The sequence below is a fragment of the Carassius auratus genome, chromosome 31, assembly GCF_003368295.1.
Source record: "Carassius auratus strain Wakin chromosome 31, ASM336829v1, whole genome shotgun sequence".
NCBI lineage: Eukaryota > Metazoa > Chordata > Actinopteri > Cypriniformes > Cyprinidae > Carassius > Carassius auratus.
The window spans coordinates 550,915-574,458 of record NC_039273.1 but is presented as its reverse complement, the minus strand read 5'-3'; the positions used below and the strand labels follow the sequence as shown (position 1 = coordinate 574,458).

Genomic DNA, 23,544 nt, shown 5'->3' with positions numbered 1-23,544 from the left:
CTGAATCAGGAGAGAAATCTGCACAGATCAAGCAGCGTTTAAACAGATCTAAACTAATCTGTGAGAGACAACAGCAGATGCACTTTTCACTGGAGGAAGTGTTATTATATTATATCAAGGAAAGAAAGATCCTATTTAAATAAAAGAGCTTAATCTACAACAGTGTTAAGAAGACTCCCAGTCCACCAAGAACATTTATAGTTCATCTAAAATAAACTAAATTAGATTAGAAAAAAGAAAATAAAGAAAAATGTACATTTAAAATTACGCAAAATGAAAAGAGTGCAAACATACATTAAGATATAAATACTAAACCGAGTTTATTTTTGCCGTCTCGACTGCTCTCTTTATTCACACACACTCGTCTGTCTCTGACACATTTGTGTTTAACTGCTCAAGTCTGATGCCTCGGAGACGACAAACACATCCACTGATCCTGACGCTTTCTGCTCACAGTACAGTACACACAGAAACACACACGCGCACACGCACACACACACACACACAGAAACACACACACGCACACAGAAACGCACACGTACAGAAACACACACACACACAGAAACAATCACATGTATGCGCACACACACAGAAACTTGCGCACACTTACACTCAGTTAAACACTCATATACACACACACGCACGCACACTCTTACACACACACACACACTCCACGACAGATTAAGTGTATCGGTGTAGATTATCAGTGTGTGATCAGCTGGAGATTATCTTTCCCCGAGAGCGTCGCGTCACGCTCAGAAGTGTTAGTGAAGCGCTGCAGTCTCTGGGGCTCGTTCCCCGGAGAAGCGCTCGGATCTCATCAGGTCAGTCTCCGATGGGCCGATAACGGATCGCTTTGATTGTGATGTTTGCTGCGAGCGCTTTCATAATCCTCTCTGAGCTCTTACTCTGCTCTCTGTCTCCGGGCAGCTGTGCACCGAGCTGAACGCATACATGCTGGCGGACATGGCTCACATCAGCGGACTGGTGGCAGGCAAAGCCATCCCCTCGCCGTTCACACACGCCGACCTCGTCACCACAACCACACACAAATCACTGCGAGGATCCAGGTACAGCTCCAGCAGTGACTGAGATCACTCTCTCAAAGCCTGTGTGTGGTGCACAAACCATTCATTCTGGGACAGAAGTTAATACCTTTAGTCATTAAGTATGCATTAATCGATTAAAAGTGACAGTAAAGACATTTACAATGTTACAGACCATTTCTATTTCAAATAAATGCTGTTCTTATGAACTTTCTATTCAGCTGTGAATCCTGAAAAATAAAATGTATCACAGTTTCCACAAAAAATATTAACGTTTTTGTTAAGTTTTAGCACATTGCATTGATGATCTGGATGTTGCATGCATGTAGATTATATTGTGCACAGTACACTCTGTTATTAACCGTTGCTCCTCCTCCTCTACTCTGGCTCCTCCCTTCAGGGCGGGGCTTATCTTCTACCGGAAGGGCGTGCGCTCGCTGGATAAGAAGGGCAAAGAGGTCATGTATGACCTGGAGGAGAAGGTCAACTTCTCTGTGTTCCCTTCGCTTCAAGGCGGCCCTCACAATCACGCCATCGCCGGCGTCGCTGTGGCTCTCAAACAGGTACAGCTTTGCTTTCACTTCCAGATTATTAATCTTTCCACAAGTGGATATGGATATTTTAAAAGCTGATGCTTATTTCATAAAGAGCTGGGTGGCAGATATTAAACTAGTTTATATAATACCACACTATTTAATTTAAATGCACATGCATGATGAGTGCTGAAATTAAATGAATACTTATTTCACACAATACTTACTAAATTGCATAAAGTATTATTCCATTGAATTCTATTATAGTATTTCTTACTAATAAAGCAGTTTTTACAAATATGAATAAAAAGGAAGACGAACTTAGGAACGCACTGGGAATCGTATTTTTTTAAACTGTAAAAATGAAATTCTGATGCAAGATGAGAAAGTATTATAGTGTTTGCCTTTCTGTTTCTCAGCAGTCAAAATAAAAGTCCTTGAATGCTTCTGACATGATTAGCCGAGGCCGATAATAAAAAAAAAAAAAAAAGCCAAATATCGGCCGATATATCGGTTGATTAATACTCTCTACTTTGATTCAATTAGCAGTTCATTTGCTGAATTTATATCCTGCAGCATCATTAGAGTCCTGGAGCTTCTCTCTGTCTGTCAATCATCTCCTATTCTCTCTCATCTTCTACTGAACAATGGCAGGTGCACTTGGGAGCTCGTTTATGATTTCCGATAATCGGTAGTTCTTCATTCTCTCTCTTCAGGCCACGACGCCCATGTTTCGTGAATACATCGCTCAGGTTCTGAAGAACTCGAAGGCCATGGCCGATGCGCTGCTGAAGAAGGGCTACACGCTGGTCTCGGGTGGGTTTTCACACGCTGTAGGTTTTCTCTTCAGGTGAGCAGAACGTGTTCGTCTTGGACTGAGACGACGTCGTCACTGGATTCTCCCGGAAGATGAAGTTAGTTTTCCTTTGTTTTATCCGTGTGTGCTGCAGGAGTGAGACTCAAACCCATACAAACTAGCGGAACTAATTAACTAAAAAGCAGGTGATTATACTCCGCAGTATTAATGAATATTCCTGTTAATGACTCCGTGTTCAGTTGTGTGGAAGTGAAGCAGTAACACACTGATGCAGCAAAGACCTGCAGACGCATGAAGCTCTACTAACAGCTTCTTTAAATCTCATCCATCATATCATCATGCAGACAGGCTTAAAAACATAAACAGAAGAAAATACAACCCGGATCACATTGACATGGTTGGTGTCGAACCATCATATTATTGGTCAGTCTTTAAAAACATTTAGACGATGCTTTTCAGGGTTTCTTAATTCACCTTTAGTAAATCAAAGCTCTTAAATCAGAGCAGAACGCCTGAAAATCATGGCATTAAGCACTGCAAAACATGAATACCTTCCTCAGTATTTCTGTCTTGTTTTCCAGCACAAATATCTAAACATCCTTAAATCAAGATACATTTATCGGAGATGCAAATGAAGATGTGAAGCCATAAATTGATCAAAATGAAGTTTAGCTTATGCTTAAAAACAAGAACAAATATCGGTTAATGAGATTTGAAAATGTTGTTTCCTTTTGAATTAAGTCTATTTTTCGGAGCCAGTTATCGGATATTTGTTCTTGTTTTAATCATGAACTCACTTCATTTTGATCAGTTTCTCAGAAAACAAGAATTCCTGGCTCTTCCAAGCTTTATAATGGGTGTTATTTTTCAGTAGTCCAAAAGAAGTCCAATAAAGTGCAAGTAATGAACATTTCTAATGGAATTCGCTTTTTTAAGTTTTAGTTGACGATAATAACCCTGATTTCCACACATATTCCCTTAATATTTCAAAATCAACCCATGTTTTTATGTTGCAAACATGTAGAGTTGAGTTATAAATGTGAACTGGTGGATCAACATGAAGATAATGCATTATAAAAATGTAAGCAATTAAATTAAGTGTTGATTTATAATAGTTGTTTTCATTAATAATTGATTGTTTTTACTTACAAAAAATTAACCTTAGTTTTACTATAGTAAAAGTGTAGTAACCATGTTTTTATCATATTGACTACTTTTGTATAACCATCGTTTTACGAAAAAAAATACCATGGTTAAACCATGGATAGTGCCCAAAATTACCAAAAATCACTAGTAGGCGTAACTTTTAGACGACTTTTCATATTGTTTTATTATAAAAACCTTTAGAATCTATAACATTAAGTTTTTGTTTAGTTTTAAATACAGATATTTTTCTTACACAAATGTATTGATTTGCTTCAGGAGGCCTTTATTCACCCCTGGAGCCGTGTGAGGCACTTTTTATGATGGATGGATGCGCTTTATTGGACTTCTTTTGGACTATTGAATAATAACACCCATTCACTGCCATTATAAAGCTTGGAGGAGCCAGGACATTTTTTTTATCTAATAAGAAAGTCATATACACCTAGCATAGCTTGAGGGTCAATCATGGGGTAATTTTCTTTTTTTTTTCTTTTTTGGGGTGAAGTATCCCTTTAAGTAATTTTGTTTTTCCAGTAAATGTATCTTAATTTCAGAATCTTCAGTCAAATAAATAAAAAAGAAATGCAGATCTGTTGGAAGTTGAAGTGTTTCAAAGTCAACTCATTTTGCACTTTTACTAGCATTGTTTTCCCTTTAATTTGTTCCTTACATTTTCTTTACTAGGTTTTTAGTAAAGTCTTGAATTAAGCCTGTTTGTGTTCACTGAACTATTCCGTCTCTACTTTGATATCTAGTGTAAAATATGTGATGCAGAAGCGGTTTTGTGTCGAAGACGATGAAGGAGTGCAGCGTTGAGTTTCAGAGATGATCTTTAGTGTCTTAATTTATCCATAAGGAGAAAAGCACACATAGATGCATTTAAATGAATATAAAATTTTAATTGCCGAAGTCTTAATTGGTCAGATAAAAAGTTATTTCACACTCACAGAGTGATTTAAAAAGATGTCAGAGTTGCTCGATTCTTCCAGCATTCATTTATTCCATCTTTTCCTCAGTTTAATAATTGTTTGAGATGTTTATTATTCACACTCGGTTATCTTAAGAGCTGAGCAAATGTTTTTTCTTCTGCTAATTTCCTCATTATGGTTGTGCAGAAAGGCTCTCTCTCGTGTCCCATCATCCGGTTCGAGGTGAATCCAAATCACTTTTATTGAAGAAAAGCGCAGCAGAACGAATGTTTGTCTGCCGCTGCGCTCTCCGCCTGAAGTCTTGAGGATTTTATCACACTGAAACACTTTTAATGATGTTTTGTGTGCTGGATATTATTGTTGTACTATATTAATGTTGCTTTGGTGCAAACAGCCCTTCAGGCAGGAATGACGTGCAGAAATTAATTGAGCGTCTGCACACGCTTCATATCGACGCACATGTTATTATCCGTCTGCAGATCAGTTTATGACTCCGTCTCACCTGGATCAAGAGGAAATTGTGAGAAGTGCAAGAAAAAAGTCTGAGATTTAAGTGAGATATAAATTTAGAATGGCAAAATGTAAACTGTGAGTTCAGGGCTTGTTCTGTATGATGTGGCAGTCGAGTGAACGGTTGTTGGTGATGATCGAAGGCAGACTCTGAAGGTGTGTGTGTGTGTGTGTTTGTTCAGGAGGAACTGATAATCATCTGGTTCTGGTGGATCTGAGACCTCAGGGGATGGACGGAGCGCGTGCGGAGCGGGTTCTAGAGCTGGTGTCCATCACAGCCAACAAGAACACGTGTCCTGGAGACAAGAGCGCACTGACCCCCGGCGGCCTGAGACTCGGTGAGGAGCACACACACACACACACACACAGACTCACAGACACACACACACGTACTCACAGACACACACACACGTACTCACAGACACACACACACGTACTCACACTCACAAACACGCACGCACACACATACACACTCAGACACACGCACTCGCATGCACACACATACACACTCACACACACGCACTCACACGCACTCGCACGCACGCAAGCACACACATACACACTCAGACACACTCACTCACACACACACACACACTCGCACGCATGCTCACACTTACACACATAGACTCTCTCGCACACACACACACACACACACACACCGACACTCACACTCTCTCTCTCTCTCACACACATGCACACACACACACACACAGACACTCCCACTTTCTCTCACACACACACTCACACTCACTCACACACTCTCTCTCTCTCTCTCTCTTTCTCACACACACACACACACACACACACACAGACTCTCTCACACTCTCACACACACACTCACACACACTCACTCAAACTGTGCTCCGCTGGTTTCCCAGGATCCCCTGCTCTCACGTCTCGTCAGTTCAAGGAGGCTGACTTCCAGCAGGTGGTGGATTTCTTCGATCAGGGCATCGAGATCGCTCTGGACGTCAAGAAGAAGACCAGTGAGTACACACTCCGAGATCTGCTGTGACCGTGTGCTTCTGCGCAGACACACACACACACACACTCTTTCTCACACGCACACACACACACACACACAAACTCTCACACACACACACACGCAGGGGTCGTGATTACAGATCTGTTTATATCATATCAGCAGTGTTGCTATTATTGGATTTCATGTGATGACTGACAAGTATTTTAAATAATAAAATCCCAGAAAAAACAAACATTATTGCAGCTTTAATGTTGTTCTGTGTGCTTCTCTGGTCTATTTCTCTGTTTCTGTTCAGAAAAGCTGTCAGATTTCAAGAGTTTCCTGCTGGAGGACGTGGAGACGGCGTCTCGTATCGCTGATCTGCGTCGCCGCGTGGAGGCTTTCGCTCGTCCCTTCCCCATGCCTGGATTCACCGACCATTAACACAGCATTTCTTCTTTTCTTTAGCTTCAAGACCAGTCACTACATTATTAATCATTTCCTGGATCTAAGTCTTAAAACGAGTCTTAAGTGACATTAGAAGTGAGTTTCCCTTCCGCGGATGATTTATTCCTCATGTGTGTGATCCTTTTATAACATTCAGGACTCGACTAACATCTATATCTTCCATCTCGAGTGAAGAACAAATGTGTCTAACAGACTAAAGATGCTAAATGTTTTCAGACTGTGATTTCCGTTCTGAGCCGTCTCTTCTCTGATGATCACAGCTGTTTGTGAACGTACAGTAGTGTGTGTGTGTGTGTGAAGACTGGAGTTTGTTTTGCTCGGCTCTCATCTCGAGTGATTGTGAACAAACTGATATTGATAAACACTTTGAGCCTCTTCTTCACGTTGCACCTTCATTCTGCCTGACAAAACACAGAAATGTTTTTTTAAATGGACGGATCTTTACAAATGATTTTCTAAAAACGTCTAATCCCAATAAAAATGTGGTGTAGGAAAATGCATCTCTTTGGGCTGCTCTTATTGTCTGTAAGTGTGTGTGTGTGCACTGTGGGTGGAGATGATCGATCGAGTCGTTCTGGCCCGTCGTCTTCAGAGGAATAATGTGTTTTCAGTCCGAGGATTATTCAGGAACGTGTATTTAAAGATAGATCTCGGCGTAATATGACAGACTGAAAGAGCTGCTGCTAATCAGTGGATTAATGTGAGCGTTAAAACAGCGTGTGTGGAGTCAAATCAAAGCCTAAAATCACAAGAAAGACTTAAGAACTTTTTTTTAAGAACCTATTTTTAGCATTATGACATTAAGCACATTTATTGATGTTTTAAACATTTATGACAGCGTTATTTTAGTATCATTGTTATACTATTAGTTTTGGGTCTTTAAAAAATATATAGGTTTTTTAAGTTGTAAAAAAAAAACAAGAAAATAATATTTCAGTCTTTCTACTTAAAGTAACCCATTGAAATAAATGTGAAATTTTTTTTTTTTAATTGTGAAACCTATTTTTTTAAGTGTATTTAATATTTTGAATAGGATTCTATTTGTTTATTTTCTGTTCACGTTTTATTTTAGTTAAGATTTTGGTCACTTTGTTGTGTGTTTGTCATTTTAATTAGTTTGTTTTTTAATGGCTGTATAGTATTATTAAATACATTAAAATCTGTATATTAAATAATATTTAAATAGATTTTTAATTAGTTTTTTAATGTCTAGGTATAGTATGTATTAAATGTGTTAAAATCTATTTATTTATTTTAGTTATCTTAATATACTGAAAAAAAATATAAATATTGTAAAAAATATATATGTTAATTATTAGGTTAACTATTAAATTATTAAAACAGTTTTAACTCAGAAATTGCTTGTAAATGTCACAAATAATTACAAGAAAGTGTCAAGCAACACACTGAATAAAACCAGAAGTTTTAAAGTAAAATATTTTTTTATATCTGCCTGTGAAATTTTTTTTGTTTTTGAAAAAATATTTTGTTTATATTTTAATTCAGAAATGTGATACATTTTTTGTTTTATTTCAAGTAATGAACATTTCTAATGGAATTATTTTTTTTAAGTTTTAGTTGACGATAATAACCCTGATTTCCACACATATTCCCTTAATATTTGATTTATTCCTATTTTAAGCCTTGATTAATTTGCTGCAATGTGAATAGAATTATAATTTCTTTATAGTTTTCTTGTTGTTGTTTGTTTTTGGGGTGGAATGATAGTTTTTCAGTCAGATGTCATTGTTTTCTTTCATTCTGTGTGTGTCAGACAGTAAAATCCCAGCGGAAGATGAAGTGGCTCATGATGAGTGTTTGTGCTGTGGGTTCAGGTGTGTGTGTGTGTGTGTGTGTGTGTGTGTGTGTGTGTGTGTGTGTGTGTGTGTGGGAATCTCGGGAATGAGCTGACATGATCTGGAATCTCTCTCCTTCCTGCTGCAGGCACAGACAGCCGTTAATTTGAGAATAAATCAGCAGCGTTCAGCGAGGGATGGATAAACGACAGTGCCCACAATTAATTGTGCTCATTTATTTGGAGTGGCATGTCGGCATCTGAACGTGTGTCATAATTAAAGCCCTGCAGGACCATGATGTGGCGTTACGGAGTCGATGACTTAAGTGGCATTTTAGAGTCCCATTTAAATTCCAAACAATGGCTAATGTGCTGTAATTATCCCATAATAAAGTGTAAGTGTCTCTTATAGAGCAATAACAGTCCCACGGAGAGATGAGGGGAGGGATGTGAGAGAGGAAGAAGCTTCTCGCATCAATTAAGAGTCTGGCAGACACTGAGGAGACGCCATGAAGAGCAGGACCTCACTAACTCACACACGGAGACATTATACAGCGTTACTGTACTCCGACAACTAGACCGGAGTCAAGTAACATATAGTATAGAAGCCTCTTTCTGCCATGGAATAAACAACTAAAAAAAGGCGACTGACTTTTCTTGCAGTTCTGAATTGCGAGATATGACCTAGGAACTGTGAGACATGAACTCAGAATAGAAGGGTATGAACTTGGATTTGCGAAATATGATATTTGGATCAAGGGATATGAATTCAAAATCGTGAGACATGAAATCGGAATTGCGAGATGTGAAACCTGATTTTTTAGATGAACTCAGGATTGTGGGATATGTGTCGGGGAACAAGATTGTGTCGGGGAAGTCGTGGCCTAATGGTTTAGAGGGTTGGACTCCCAATCGAAGGGTTGTGGGTTCTAGTCTCGGGATTTTTTATCCAGAATTGCCGGATGTGAACCTGGAATAGTGAGATGAACTCAGGATTGTGGGATATGAACCCAAGATTGGGAGATGAACTCAGGATTGTGGGATATGAACCCAAGATTGGGAGATGAACTCAGGATTGTGGGATATGAACCCAAGATTGGGAGATGAACTCATGAACTCATGATATGAATTAAAAATTGTAGGATATAGACTAAAATTTGTGAGATATGAAGTTGTAATTGTGAGATGTGAACTCAGAATTGTGAAATTAACTCAGGATTGTGGGATATGAATTCAAATTTGCGGGATATAAACTCTGTATTATGGGATATGAAATAAATTGTGGGATGAACTTGAAATTGTGGGATGTAAACTCAGAATTGCCGGATGTGAACCTGGAATAGTGAGATGAACTCAGGATTGCAGGATATGAACTAAAAATTGAGAGACATATACTCAGAATTGCAAAATATGAATATAGAATTGCAGGATATGAATTTCAAAATTACAGGATATGAACTCGGAATTGTGAAATGTGACCTCAGGATTGCGGGATATGAACTCAGTATTACTGGACATGTCTTTGCTTTCACTCAATGGTGTACTCACAATTACAGTACTCATATCTGGAGTGTATTTTCTGTGTATGTCTGTCACCCAGCAAACACACACTTGAGTTTGTTTACACCTGAGCTGAGATGCTGAACACACACGCACAGAAGATTTTCACACTGAAGTCTCAGTTGTGACCAGCGACTAGATGAGCTGTTCTCACCCCACACACACACACACACACACATACACACGATGCTGCACTTGGAGCTGTAGGGCAGAACTGACTGCCTGATGGCGCCTATCTCTCACAGTGTGTTTGTCATTCACATGTATCGTCTCCAGTGCTGCAGTGATGTCTTTTGGACTTTGTCTTTGTAAATGATTTTTGCATTTGAATGTGTTTTAAAGTTAGTTTTAATTTTGTGAATTATATATAATAATTATATTTGATTCCATAATATGACCCCCAAGAATTCAATATTTTACAAAGTATTTGTATGTTTACTGTTCTCTGATGTCTGTTAATCTAAAAGTAATCACAAAGTAGTCAGACTACATTAACTAATATATCTAATCTACATTATGATGCTGACTACAGTTTATAAATAATGTAATTACAATCACAGTTACAAGTTATGAAGAATGCAGGTGAGTGAAATAATGTATAAAATTAGTTTTTTCATCATTTTCTGTAATTGTTAGTTGAATAATACGTAATACATGGTCCCGATTTCATCAAGATGCTCGACTTTGTTTATTTGTAAGGGACAGATAAGCACATTCTGTGTATGTAGACAATAAAACACAAGCCTGTTTGCATATCTGCTCCCTAGATAGTAAAAAAAAAAAAAACCTTAACTGACCATATAAAAATTTATATTTTAATTAGATCAAAATTATTTATGATTATTCAACATTTATAAAAAAAAAATAAAATGGAAATTTTATATATAATACACTATGTACTATATATTATAATATGTTATTAATAACATATGTACAAAATATGTGTGTATATTTATTATCTATCTATAAATGCACAAACATACATTATATATTTTACAAATATTGACATTTGTGTATATAAATTCAAATATAATTTATATATTAATATATATATTATTTATTTCATATATAAGCAAACATATTTTTCTTAAATATATATTCATGCATGTTTGTGTATTTATACATTACATGACAAATATACACATTACGTAAACAAAACATTTCTTTTGAATGCGATTAATCATTTGACAGCACTAATATTTATACATTTTAGATTTTTTTTTTTTTTTTTGTCTTTGCATATCAGAGCAGAATATGCAAAACACAATATATTTATGTATTTGTGTGATTGTTGCTGTTGTAGTTATCTGTGCTTGTATTGTGGGACGTTCTGAGGTGTTTTGCTCACTGTGTGTGTAGATTGCCTTCGGTTTGCAGATGAATAGCGATACAAAGAATAACAAATGAAGGCAATGTAATAATGACGGGCCGCTGCACCTTCCGCTTAGGTAATGACGGCCCCTGTGTGTGTGTGTGTGTGTGTGTGTGTGTGTGTCTGTGAGATTATGCATGATGCGCTTCTTCAACTGGCCTGATTACCTGTCAGCATGTGCTGGAGGCCTGAGAGAAGCAGCACACACACGCCGCAGGTGAGCAGAGTATGTGTGTGTGTGTGTGTGTGTGTGTGTGAACGCAGAGAGATGAGGAGCGTCTCCTTTATTGAAGCGCTGGATGTGTGTCGGTACCCAGCTGTGCAGAGGACAGGAGTGATTTCTGCTAGATAACATGCTTTATTCCCACTATGCACACAATTCTGCCTCATAATGTCCCACAAATATGCCCACAACAAACTTAGAAGCTTTTCTAAAGGGCCACAGGAATTTGGTTTTCGATGGCTGGACAAAGACCCAAACCAACAGAGACTCAAACTGGGATGCGTGTCACAAACACATTCGATTCTCGTGCTATTTCAGAGAAGAGTTCAGCAAGAAATGAACATTTGATAATCAAACCATTATGCGTCTTATATACGTGAACGTGTACAGATGTGATTTTCAAATTATGTTTGGGTTTGTTTTTCACACAAATCTGTTGTATGGCTTTAGAACAGAGCCTCCTGCCGCATCCCACAGAAGAAACCAACCAGTATATAGACAGAACGATTCCTTTAATGCTTAAAAACCAGTCTTTAGTGTCTCAGACCTTTCCATGGAGCAGCACAGAAACACACCAGGAAACAACAAGAATGACTTAGGGCCCTATTTTAACGATCTGAAACGCAAGTGTCAAAGCGCGAAGCGCAAGTAAGTTTGTGGGCGGGTCTCGGCGCTGTTGCTATTTTCCCAGGGGGATAAATGGCTCTTGCGCCCGGCGCAAATCTAAAGTGGGTTGGTCTGAAGTAGCTTCATTATTCATAGGTGTGGTTTGGGCGTAACGTGAAATAAACCAATCAGAGCGTCATCCAACATTCCCTTTAAAAGCAGGTGCGCAAGTTCCATTATGGATTGCTATTATTATGACGTATTTACCAGGCGCACGCCAGGAGCGGTTCACAGCCGAGGAGACTGATGTTCTTGTAAGAGCAGTGAAAGACAGACAAGTTGTGTTGTATGGGGATGGGAGAAACCCACCCAAAATAGCGTCGGTTAAACAGGCATGGGAGGAAATAGCCACAATTGTTTCATCGATTTTTTTTCCTGGTTCTGGACGGACAAACCAATTTGTCAGATGTCCTTATATACATATATGACCTCAAACAGGTCTGATCCTTAATTACTACAATTAGCCTGAATAATTTGTAAGCTAGATTTATGCCTATTTTTTCACATCTTCGTGGCACACCACAATGATTTCCGTCATCTCATGTGTTAATATTTTTTTAGTGTAACAATTTATGATTTGCAAAAATAACTGTTGCATCTGTGTAGATTACATGAGCAAAGTCTATGCGCGTTGTGCACGCTATACATTATGGTCAAGCATGCGCCCTTAAAATAGCATAATGATCAACGCGCCACTGACTTTAGACTTGTTTTTTTCTGGTCAGTGGCGCAATTGTTTAATGAAACAGCAAAATAGCACCAGGGATTGTTTGCGCCGGAACACGCCTCCTTTTTTGCGCTGAACCGCCCAGGGAGCGCAAGTTCATTCACTAGTTTAGCGACGTGCTTCTGTGGAGGGAAAAGCGCGCTTTGCGCGGGTGCAAAATAGGAATGACACATGCGTCAGTGTACAAAGTCAATTGCGCTGGGTGCAAGATAGGGCCCTTAAGGTGAAATCTGTGGAAAACCAAATACCAGATGGTGGACGAGTTAAAAGACAGTCTATTATAGATCTAATTCATTCAGGTTAGAATAAGTATATTCTTTACATTAATATATATGTTACGCTAAATGATGGCACATAATTACACTCATATTTTTGTATTTTATTTTCACAAATTACTTGAAACATTGAACACTTTTTAAACGTTTAACAATCTTTCTGTGTATGTAAAATGTAAATTATGAAACTCAAATCAAAACGTGTGTAATTTGATGTTGACATGCCTCATCTTTGAACCTTATTTAATAATGTATATATATGTAATGTATATAATGTATATAATAATGTATGTATATGTATATATATGTATGTGCATGTGTGTGTTTGAATGCGTGTGTGTATATGCGTATGTGTGTGTGTGTGTGTGTGTGTGTGTGTGTGTGTGTGTGCGCGCCTGCAGTTCTGCTGAGGTCTTTTAAAAGTCAGGTCCTTCTTTCTTCAGACTCTCGTAGTCTGTGGTGACGGCCACCAACTGTGTAGAGAGAGCAAGAGAATACATTTAAATGTAGTTAGCTTAAATTAAGTTCATCAGAATATCATAAAAGACAAAACAACATGCATACAAACAGGAGTGCACACACACACACACACAGACTGTCTGACAGGTTCTGCTGGCCCTCCTTACAAGATCCCACTCCACATTTATGTTTTGTCAGTGAAAGTGTATTTGAAAGTTTTAAAGTTTATAAACTCATTTTATAAAGAAAATAAATCAAGAATATTTACATCTTAGTGCATGTGCTGAAAACCCCCACAGATGCACAAATCCTGCATTTATGTGACAGAACGCTTGTTTGTGTTGTGAATGCGTGACAGGAGACACATTCTTCAGCCGCTGTTTTTTTATTCTCTCATTCTCATTGATTGCTCTCTCTCTCTCTCTCTCTCTCTCTCTTTCTTCTTCTGTTTCTCTCATTATGATTAACGTTGAGACTCCCCTGGATTCTTGATTTCTGACCTTTGGCTCCTGTTGAGAATCAAACACGTTGAGACCTTTCGCGAGCCTGAACGCAAGCTTCCCGAAACTTTTTCACTCCATCTGCCTTTGTTAATACTTTCATTAATTGTTGGAGGTGATCAAGACGTTCCAAATGAGAACAAAACATTCTCCCGCTGCGATATAAATTATTCTTTCCTTTAAATGTTGATGAACCCTGTTTTTCGCACGAGCCTCAGGTGCATCTAGAAATGCATCCTTAAAATATCCATGAAAAGCACTTTTAGATTTTTATGTTTCTCAAGATTACTTTATAAAGTTTACAGATTTGCACCAAAAAGTCTAATTTTTTATTATTATTTTCCACTGTTATTTTTGCCCTCTGTGAAAAACACTCCATATAAAGGGCTCTTGAAGTGAGAAATAAAATTGTCCTTGGTCTTTTGACACATAACAGGTCAGAGTACTATAAAACATCCTATAAGTTAAAAAACCTTCTGGTTTTGAACTGAAACCAAGCTCAGAAAACAACTAATTTTGTAATGTATTACTTTAAGACATATGGCTAAGCACCGCCTCCACTGGAGAACATCAGTACCTGTTTCTACATCACTGGCTCTTTAGCCACACCCACTGAGTCTACATCACTGGCTCTTTAGCCACACCCACTGACTCTACATTTCTACCTATTTAGCCACACCCACTGATTCTACATTTCTACCTATTTAGCCACGCCCACTGATTCTACATCACTTCCTCTTTAGCCACCCCCCCCCCCCACACTGATTCTACGTTACTGCTATCCATGCTATGATCTTTAGGAAGGCTATGCAGAGTTTTAGGATGTTCAGTTTGAGTTTGACAACCTTACTTGGTATCTTTATCCAACAGCAGTTTTGGTTCGGCAATTGATGGATATGAAAGGCCAACGGGGCCAAAAGTAAAAACAGAATGCATAAAATTTGACCACCAACATGCACTGTTCATCTGCATTAACACTGTGATTTTGAATGTGTTTCTTTTGTATGTGTAGACATGCACATTTTGGTTGTGTTACATGAAATTAAAAAAGTAAAAAAGTAAACTCTGCATCTACAAGATGATAAATAAAGGATGTGCATCATTGTTTTTTTCTGTTTTAATTCAATTTATGATGGTGATGTAAACTGAATCATTATTCTATTATACAACTATATAATATTTTATATATGTTACTTAGTATATTTCTATTGTACATGAAAAAAAAACACATCAAATTTACCATCAATACAGTCACTGCATTGCATCTGACATTTTATTTCCACTGATACGCCCCCAACGCAGAAACTTTTGAGTTTCCTGCTCATAATAACGACTGTGGTGCTGTTCATGTGCATTCAACATGTGAATACGATCTATCTGACATGACTTGAATGCACCATACCTCTAGATTTACCCACATAGTAATTATTGTGGCGTTACTTTATCTGCTGATATCTGCTGTGCTACAGTAAATTAATTAATGTTACAAAAAGAGATTTCTGCCTGAGAAGGCACGTCGAACTAAACAACTAAAACTGACATGAGAAATCATGACATAATGCTGACATCACACATCACATACCGATGTATTATTATTCATGAACAAATACAGTATTGTTCAAAATAATAGCAGTACAATGTGACTAACCAGAATAATCAAGGTTTTTTGTATATTTTTTTATTGCTACGTGGCAAACAAGTTACCAGTAGGTTCAGTAGATTGTCAGAAAACAAATGAGACCCAGCATTCATGATATGCACGCTCTTAAGGCTGTGCAATTGGCCAATTAGTTGAATTAGTTGAACGGGGTGTGTTCAAAAAAATAGCAGTGTGGCATTCAATCACTGAGGTCATCAATTTTGTGAAGAAACAGGTGTGAATCAGGTGGCCCCTATTTAAGGATGAAGCCAACACTTGTTGAACATGCATTTGAAAGCTGAGGAAAATGGGTCGTTCAAGACATTGTTCAGAAGAACAGCGTACTTTGATTAAAAAGTTGATTAGAGAGGGGAAAACCTATAAAGAGGTGCAAAAAATGATAGGCTGTTCAGCTAAAATGATCTCCAATGCCTTAAAATGGAGAGCAAAACCAGAGAGACGTGGAAGAAAACGGAAGACAACCATCAAAATGGATAGAAGAATAACCAGAATGGCAAAGGCTCAGCCAATGATCACCTCCAGGATGATCAAAGACAGTCTGGAGTTACCTGTAAGTACTGTGACAGTTAGAAGACGTCTGTGTGAAGCTAATCTATTTTCAAGAATCCCCCGCAAAGTCCCTCTGTTAAAAAAAAGGCATGTGCAGAAGAGGTTACAATTTGCCAAAGAACACATCAACTGGCCTAAAGAGAAATGGAGGAACATTTTGTGGACTGATGAGAGTAAAATTGTTCTTTTGGGTCCAAGGGCCACAGGCAGTTTGTGAGACGACCCCCAAACTCTGAATTCAAGCCACAGTACACAGTGAAGACAGTGAAGCATGGAGGTGCAAGCATCATGATATGGGCATGTTTCTCCTACTATGGTGTTGGGCCTATTTATCGCATACCAGGGATCATGGATCAGTTTGCATATGTTAAAATACTTGAAGAGGTCATGTTGCCCTATGCTGAAGAGGACATGACATTGAAATGGTTGTTTCAACAAGACAATGACCCAAAACACACTAGTAAACGGGCAAAGTCTTGGTTCCAAACCAACAAAATTAATGTTATGGAGTGGCCAGCCCAATCTCCAGACCTTAATCCAATTGAGAACTTATGGGGTGATATCAAAAATGCTGTTTCTGAAGCAAAACCAAGAAATGTGAATGAATTGTGGAATGTTGTTAAAGAATCATGGAGTGGAATAACAGCTGAGAGGTGCCACAAGTTGGTTGACTCCATGCCACACAGATGTCAAGCAGTTTTAAAAAACTGTGGTCGTACAACTAAATATTAGTTTAGTGATTCACAGGATTGCTAAATCCCAGAAAAAAAAAATGTTTGTACAAAATAGTTTTGAGTTTGTACAGTCAAAGGTAGACACTGCTATTTTTTTGAACACACCCCTTTCAACTAATTGCCCAATTGCACAGCCTTAAGAGCGTGCATATCATGAATGCTGGGTCTTGTTTGTTTTCTGACAATCTACTGAACCTACTGGTAACTTGTTTGCCACGTAGCAATAAAAAATATACTAAAAACCTTGATTATTCTGGTTAGTCACATTGTACTGCTATTATTTTGAACAATACTGTATAACACATGCATCTACTGGTGTTTTATTATGATGTACTTCATGAATAAAAATGGTGTCTGATGTAGTTTCAAATACAGCAGTTTCATTGGTTGCTGTCAGCGCATGTTGACATGGTCAAATATCACATGCTCCTTTTAAAGACTTTTAGCCCTATCAGCCTTCCATACTGACTTGATATCTTTATCCAACAGCGGTATTGCTCTTGTGATCGATGGACAGACAAAAGTTGTTCAGAACCACTTTGCTTGATTACATACGAGGAATTGTGACATCAAGATTCTCTTTCAAATCCGTACATTTTAGAAGGTTGAAAAAAAAAGATTTATATTTTAAAAAGGGGATTTTGTGTTCTAAAACTAGCGTATGTTTTTATCGTTGTCATAATGTGTAAACATCACAAACATTTGGATTCTCCGTTTCGTGACCCCTTTAAATTCTCTCCATCTTTGACACCTTCCAGCTGCATGTTTCCACAAACACGGCTGCAAACGTGCAGCTCCTGTCACGCATCACTCCGCCACTGCCAGATGAAACCGGGCTGATCCGGGAACAGCGGGGGTGACGCATCTGTCTGCGCTGTCAGTCTGCAGCTGATCACAGAGCAGTCGCTGGCCTGTTTACCTTGTACTGATAGGTCGGGTCGAGATTGTTCCACGGTTCAGGGTTATTCTTCCTGTCCCAGCTGACAGAATGAGGGTAAGGCCAGACCGGAGAGGAAAGAGAGAGCGAGTGAAAACAGAGCGATGGAAGGAGGAGGAGGATGAGGGGCTGTAAAGGAGGGTAATTACCAAGCGGAGATGACAGAGGCCAGTTATTTGGCAGCATACTGTCATTCATTAAGCAAAGTTTGTTTCTCATGAAGAACAATGAACACACAGCAAGCCAAACAAACACAATGATGGACAGAATATTGTTAGGATGTTCTAAGCCCCATTACTATCACTAATGAATAGCTATAAGTTGCATTTTTCCCTTTGCATATGTGTATTTAATTAGTGTTATGCCATATTGTACAGTAAATGCTCAGTAAAATGAGCACCGTGTTATAAAACGTGATGATTTTCTGGGTGTTCTTGTCCATCTCATTGCTATTCTCTGCTGGTCTGGTCTCACCTGATGTAAGGTCCACGAGCCAGCCGGATCAGATAGAGAAACGCTCCACTCACTCCAACAAACATGAAGAGGAACTGAGGCATGAGCTGAAAGAGTATGAGATGATCATCAGACGTCAGTGTGAGTTCAGGAGAGTGTTACTCAAGTCAAGTCTGTCGAACATGATGTTATTGCCTTTATCAGTATTTAGCGGAGCTGGGCGATAAAATCGTTTACATTTTGCAACAATTTAAACAACCATGGAGCAATATCTCAACAACATTTACACGGATGCATTTGGTAAATGCATTTATGCAAACAGATTTTCATTTCATTTAACGTGTAGATGTTGTAAGTTCATGCATTCTCATGGAATTGAACCCATGACACAAGTGCCGTTTGTTTGAGCTACAGTAATGCTGTACACTAAACCTAAAATAATAGATATGCTGTCAACATGTTTATAGCTAGATCTGTATTCCTTAAGCTCAAACAGTATAATACAGTGTGTGCAAAGCCAAGGTCATAGGTTCGATTCCCAGGGAATATGTGAATTGATGAATTGTATAACTTGAATGCACTTTAAATTAAAAAATGCATCTGCCAAATGCATAAATGTTGATTTCTGGATTTCCTGTTGCATTGCTCAGACAGTAATGCATAGTGCATGCAACACCAAAGTCATGGGTTTGATTCCCGGTGAATGCATGAACTGATAAATTGTGTACCTTGAATGCAATATAAGTCGATAAAAGCATCTTCCAAATGCATACAACATGTAAATCTAGCTTTCCTGTAGCATTCCTCATATATTAGAGCACGGTGCATGCAATGCTAAAGTCAAGGGTATGATTCACAGATAATGCATGAACTGAAAAAAATGTAAACCTTAAAAGCATTGCAAGTTGGCTTTACATAAAAGTGTCTGCCAAATGCATAAATGTAAATACCTGAGTAATGACTCATCTGGTTTAAGTAACTTTATCAAACTTACTCAGCAAGAACTGTTGCCTCATCATTGAGCTGAAAGAGGGAAGTGCAGGAGACGTGTTACGAATGCGGTCTGACATCTTTCAGAACGCAACGAGTGTGAAATGGAGCTTGTGCAGTTAGAAGTGTGTGTGTTCATGTACTTGCATTGAGTAGGTTTTAGGTCTAAATGAACATACATACACACACACACAATTTTTATATGCATGGAGACACTGTGTGTTGAGCAGACAAGGACACAGCCTTTAGTGTGTTTGTGTGTGTGTGTGTGTGTGTGTGTGTGCAAGTTTATGACTCACACTCCACTGCTGATCAGAGTGAGTGACAGGATCATGCACACACACACACACACATCCTACCGAGAGACTTCAGTGTGTGTGTGTGTGTGTGTAAATGATGACAGGGATTAGAATAAAAATATATATTAAAAGAGGAAATGTGAAGCATCAATGCGAATGCCAGAATCGCCACGTTTTTTCCTGCGTTTGAGAAAGTGAGAGACAGGCAGACACAGACTTAGCCTTATGTTGTCAAAACTGCCTCCAGTAGCAGTGATTTGCATAATCCCAAAGGGGTTACTGTGAGATATTCAAATTAGCTTATCAAATATGTTTAAGCGTCGTAAGTCGAGCGCAACATGTGTTTGCTTTGGTTCCTCTCTCATCTGGCAGCTCGAGTCGATTCTGACGGCCAAATCCTAACCCTAACCATATAGTAAGTAAATGTACAAGAACACCTTAATAAAATGTAACCCAGAAATTATTTTTACAGTGTCTTTCCTACATATTATGTTTTTACTATAGTAATTACACTAAATTATGAACAATTATAAGCAACTAGCAGTAATCCTAACCCTATATAAATTTTCTTATCTTATATTCTTATATCTAATATTAGTACTTAATTGTATAGTAGAACTGTAACTAGGACTCTTTAAAAATACGTTCTTCATTAATAAAATTAAAACCATCAGTGCACAATTTTCCACACCACAATCTGTCAAGCACATCTTTCCAGAAAACATACACTCATTCACATTCTTCTCTGAGGCAGAAGTCTCTAAACTCATCCTTTCTAATCGTCCTTTTACTTGTCCACTTGATCCTATTCCATCTCATCTCCTTCAAGCCATTTCTTCTGCAGTTGTACCTGCACTCACTCACATTACTAACACATCAGTGTTTTTCCCTTAGAATTTAGACAGGCTCGTATAACCCCTCTATTTAAGAAACCCACCCTCAATCCATCTCTTTTAGAGAACTACAGACCAGTTTCCATTCTTCCTTTCATTGCAAAAACACTTGAACGAGCCGTGTTCAACCAAATTCAGACAAAAGCTGATTCCAAATCTTTGATATTTATCTTGCTGGATCTGTCCGCTGCTTTTGACACAGTTAACCAACAGATCCTTCTGTCAACCCTGTTGGCAAAAGGCATCTCAGGAACCACACTTCAGTGGTTTAAATCTTACCTATCAGATAGGTCCTTCAAAGTATCTTTAGGTGAGAGGTGAGGTGTCCAAGTCACAACATCTAACTACTGGGGTGCCTCAGGGCTCAGTTCTTGGACCACTTCTCTTCTCTGTCTACATGGCATCATTAGGTTCTGTCATTCAGAAACATGGCTTTTCATACCACTGCTATGCTGATGACACTCAACTCTACCTCTCATTCCATCCTGATGATCCGACGGTAGCTATCCGGATCTCAGCTTGTCTAACAGACAGTTTTTACTGGATGAAGGACCATCACCTTCAACTGAACCTTGCCAAGACAGAACTGCTTGTGGTTGCATCAAACCCATAATTTCATCACAATTTCACCATCAAGTTAAGCACACCAACCATAACTCCTTCAAAAACAGCCAGAAACCTTGGAGTTATGATTAATGATCAGCTGACTTTCTCAGAACACATTGCTAAAACTGTCCGATCCTGCAGATTTGTTGATTCTGATTGCTTCTATTGTCCTCATCTGTAAGTCGCTTTGAATAAAAGCGTCTGCTAAATGACTAAATGTAAATTAGTTTTTCATAAATTACCTTTTTTTAGTTTTAGTCTCCTGGCACTGCAGTCTCTTAATACAGTGTATGAATAAATTGGAACATTGATTGAAAATACAAAAATTAAAGTAATTTTCTCTGTAATTTATTTACATTGTTTTGCGCTTTTTTTATTTATCACAATTATCTTTTTTCTACCTTCCTGCTGAACACTTTATCTATAATGATTGTATTTTTTTGATGATTTCAGGTGTTTTTCCCTGTGAATGGATGTATGCTGAACACATTTGAGCAAACGTGATAACTGTACGAACACTGACAGAATATATGAACACATCAGACGTGGCGCTTTGCTCCTCTGCTCTTCTCATGAGTGTCATATTCAGCGTTCACACTTTTGAGTGAGGAAAACGACAACTTTTCTTATTTGCGATCTCATAATTCTGCATTTATAACTTGCAGTCCTGAGTTTATAGTTGAGTTGTAATTCTTAAAAGTTGCAAGAAAAAGAGATATATAAGAGTTGGAAGGAAAATAAGTCCATGTTGTAAAAAAAAAAGTTGCAATTACCTTTTTTTTTCTTTTTTTTGTGGCAGGAACAAGCTTTCATAAATCTTAATGACAAATTAAAGACTGCAAACATCACTTTCTCAATCTGAATGTTTGTCCTGTTTTCAGAAAAAATATCTAAACATCTTAAAATGATACACTAGTTTAAATCCAGCCAAAGTTTGTGGTATTTATGCTAAAACAATTAAAAAAAAATGCAATTTGCCAACCGAGTAATAAATTAAATTTAAGCAGTTTTTCAAGTTGTTTTGGTACAGTTTTGGTTTGATTTTTTGCAGCATATGATTTTTCTTACCACTTTCAAAACTTGTCATTTACAAGCCTCTTGAAGAAAGAATGAGCTGAAGATGCAGAGGCCTGTAACCGATATCCAAGTAACACTAAGTGTTACATAATATTCACTTTTAATATCTGTTACTTCTAAACACACTGGTGGTTTTAATGCGGTTCGGTGGCGTTGTGTAACAGTCATTCATTTCGTTTTGGTAACCTGCCAAACACACAACGTGAATCTGGGTCATCAGGCGCTCATTGTCAGTAACAGAGCTATTGTTTCAGCAAACAATGTCTGTTTTGTCTGTGTGTGGTAATGTATATGCCTTTATAGTTTAGTTTAAAATGCATGGAAATAAATCATTCACTCTGACTAATATTTAAAGACTTAAAAAAAAACACCAATGAGACATTCATTTTAAGATGTGTTTATCTACAATAAACATATGAAATGGAATGTCAATAGCAGCAGCTCTTCACAAACCTCACCTGTTCTCAGAAAAACAAACTATTACACTGACGCAGAATCACAATAGAGAAGCTGCAGTCATTTAGGAGTTTCTCATTACTGATGGGGGAATTGTGAGGCTAATGTCAGATGAGGGTTTAACTTACCCCGGGATGTTTCTTCGCCTGCTTGTATATAGTTCTGAACATCTTCATCTTCCACAACACACAGCGACAGAAAACACAGTAAATGTGGCTGAAAGCGAGAACAAGAGTGGACTGTTAGTTGTGTGAGAGGGTCAGTGAGTGATGGACGGTTACTGAGATCCAATCAACACACTGACACTGACCACCGCAAGCCAAACCCAGTGACAACATTTTTGGGAGTGACATTTGATAAAAAATACAGGGAAAAAAATCTGTAATCTTGCATAATGTTATTCGAATATAAAATAATGGTTTCTATTTTAATAGCCTTTAAAATATAATTTATTTCTATGATGTGCATCTGAATTTCCATCATCATTACTCCAGTATAAAGTGTCACATGAGTAGATTAGATTAGATTAGATTAGATTAGATCAGATTAGATTAGATTAGATTCAACTTTATTGTCATTGCACATGTAAGGTACAAGGCTACCAAATGCAGTAAGCATCTAACCAGAAGTGCAATAAGAAGTACAGAATATACAAGGTCTACAGTATGTTACAAATTTACAATAAATAAACAGATAAGGTGGTATTATGGACATAATTACAGATTTTAAATACTATTAGCATGATATACAGATAGGTGCACTATGATCAAACTATACAGATGGATTATGAAAAAGTGTATGTACACTATAGGCAGAAACTATGAACATATGAACATAATTTACACTAGTGCAATGGTCAGTAAAGTGTATAGAAAATATTTTAGTTTGCAAATGGATTAC

At 37.9% G+C, this 23,544-nt stretch overlaps 2 protein-coding genes across 2 annotated transcripts in view; one reads left to right on the top strand and one right to left on the bottom strand.

Moving 5' to 3' along the window:
• The window catches only part of shmt2 (serine hydroxymethyltransferase 2 (mitochondrial)), an 18,429-nt gene extending 11,516 nt beyond the window's left edge, over positions 1–6,913 (top strand). The window contains exons 7-12 of the mRNA XM_026212825.1: positions 931–1,070; positions 1,447–1,609; positions 2,296–2,395; positions 5,164–5,319; positions 5,860–5,967; positions 6,262–6,913. Coding sequence (XP_026068610.1) covers positions 931–1,070; positions 1,447–1,609; positions 2,296–2,395; positions 5,164–5,319; positions 5,860–5,967; positions 6,262–6,389 — 795 coding nt within the window. The 3' untranslated portion in view covers positions 6,390–6,913. The remainder of the gene's footprint in view (positions 1–930; positions 1,071–1,446; positions 1,610–2,295; positions 2,396–5,163; positions 5,320–5,859; positions 5,968–6,261) is intronic.
• A 6,478-nt stretch (positions 6,914–13,391) lies between these two features.
• On the bottom strand, positions 13,392–22,942 carry LOC113051072 (cytochrome c oxidase subunit NDUFA4-like). The gene is made up of 4 exons (XM_026214682.1): positions 22,773–22,942; positions 18,345–18,430; positions 17,853–17,913; positions 13,392–13,504 (listed from the first exon to the last, which is right to left on the bottom strand). The coding sequence occupies exons 1-4, from the start codon at positions 22,818–22,820 to the stop codon at positions 13,448–13,450; spliced, it is 252 nt and encodes an 83-aa protein (XP_026070467.1). The 5' UTR covers positions 22,821–22,942; the 3' UTR covers positions 13,392–13,447.
• Positions 22,943–23,544: the final 602 nt, after the last annotated feature.

Bases quoted from the DNA above. Each gene is read 5' to 3' on its own strand.
- LOC113051072 (XM_026214682.1), bottom strand. From the start codon at position 22,820: ATGAAGATGTTCAGAACTATATACAAGCAGGCGAAGAAACATCCCGGG. The intron at 17,914-18,344 runs GTGAGACCAGAC...TCATTCTGTCAG, and splicing joins GCTCGTGGACCTTACATCAG to CTGGGACAGGAAGAATAACC. The intron at 13,505-17,852 runs GTAAACAGGCCA...CTCTCTACACAG, and splicing joins ACCCGACCTATCAGTACAAG to TTGGTGGCCGTCACCACAGA.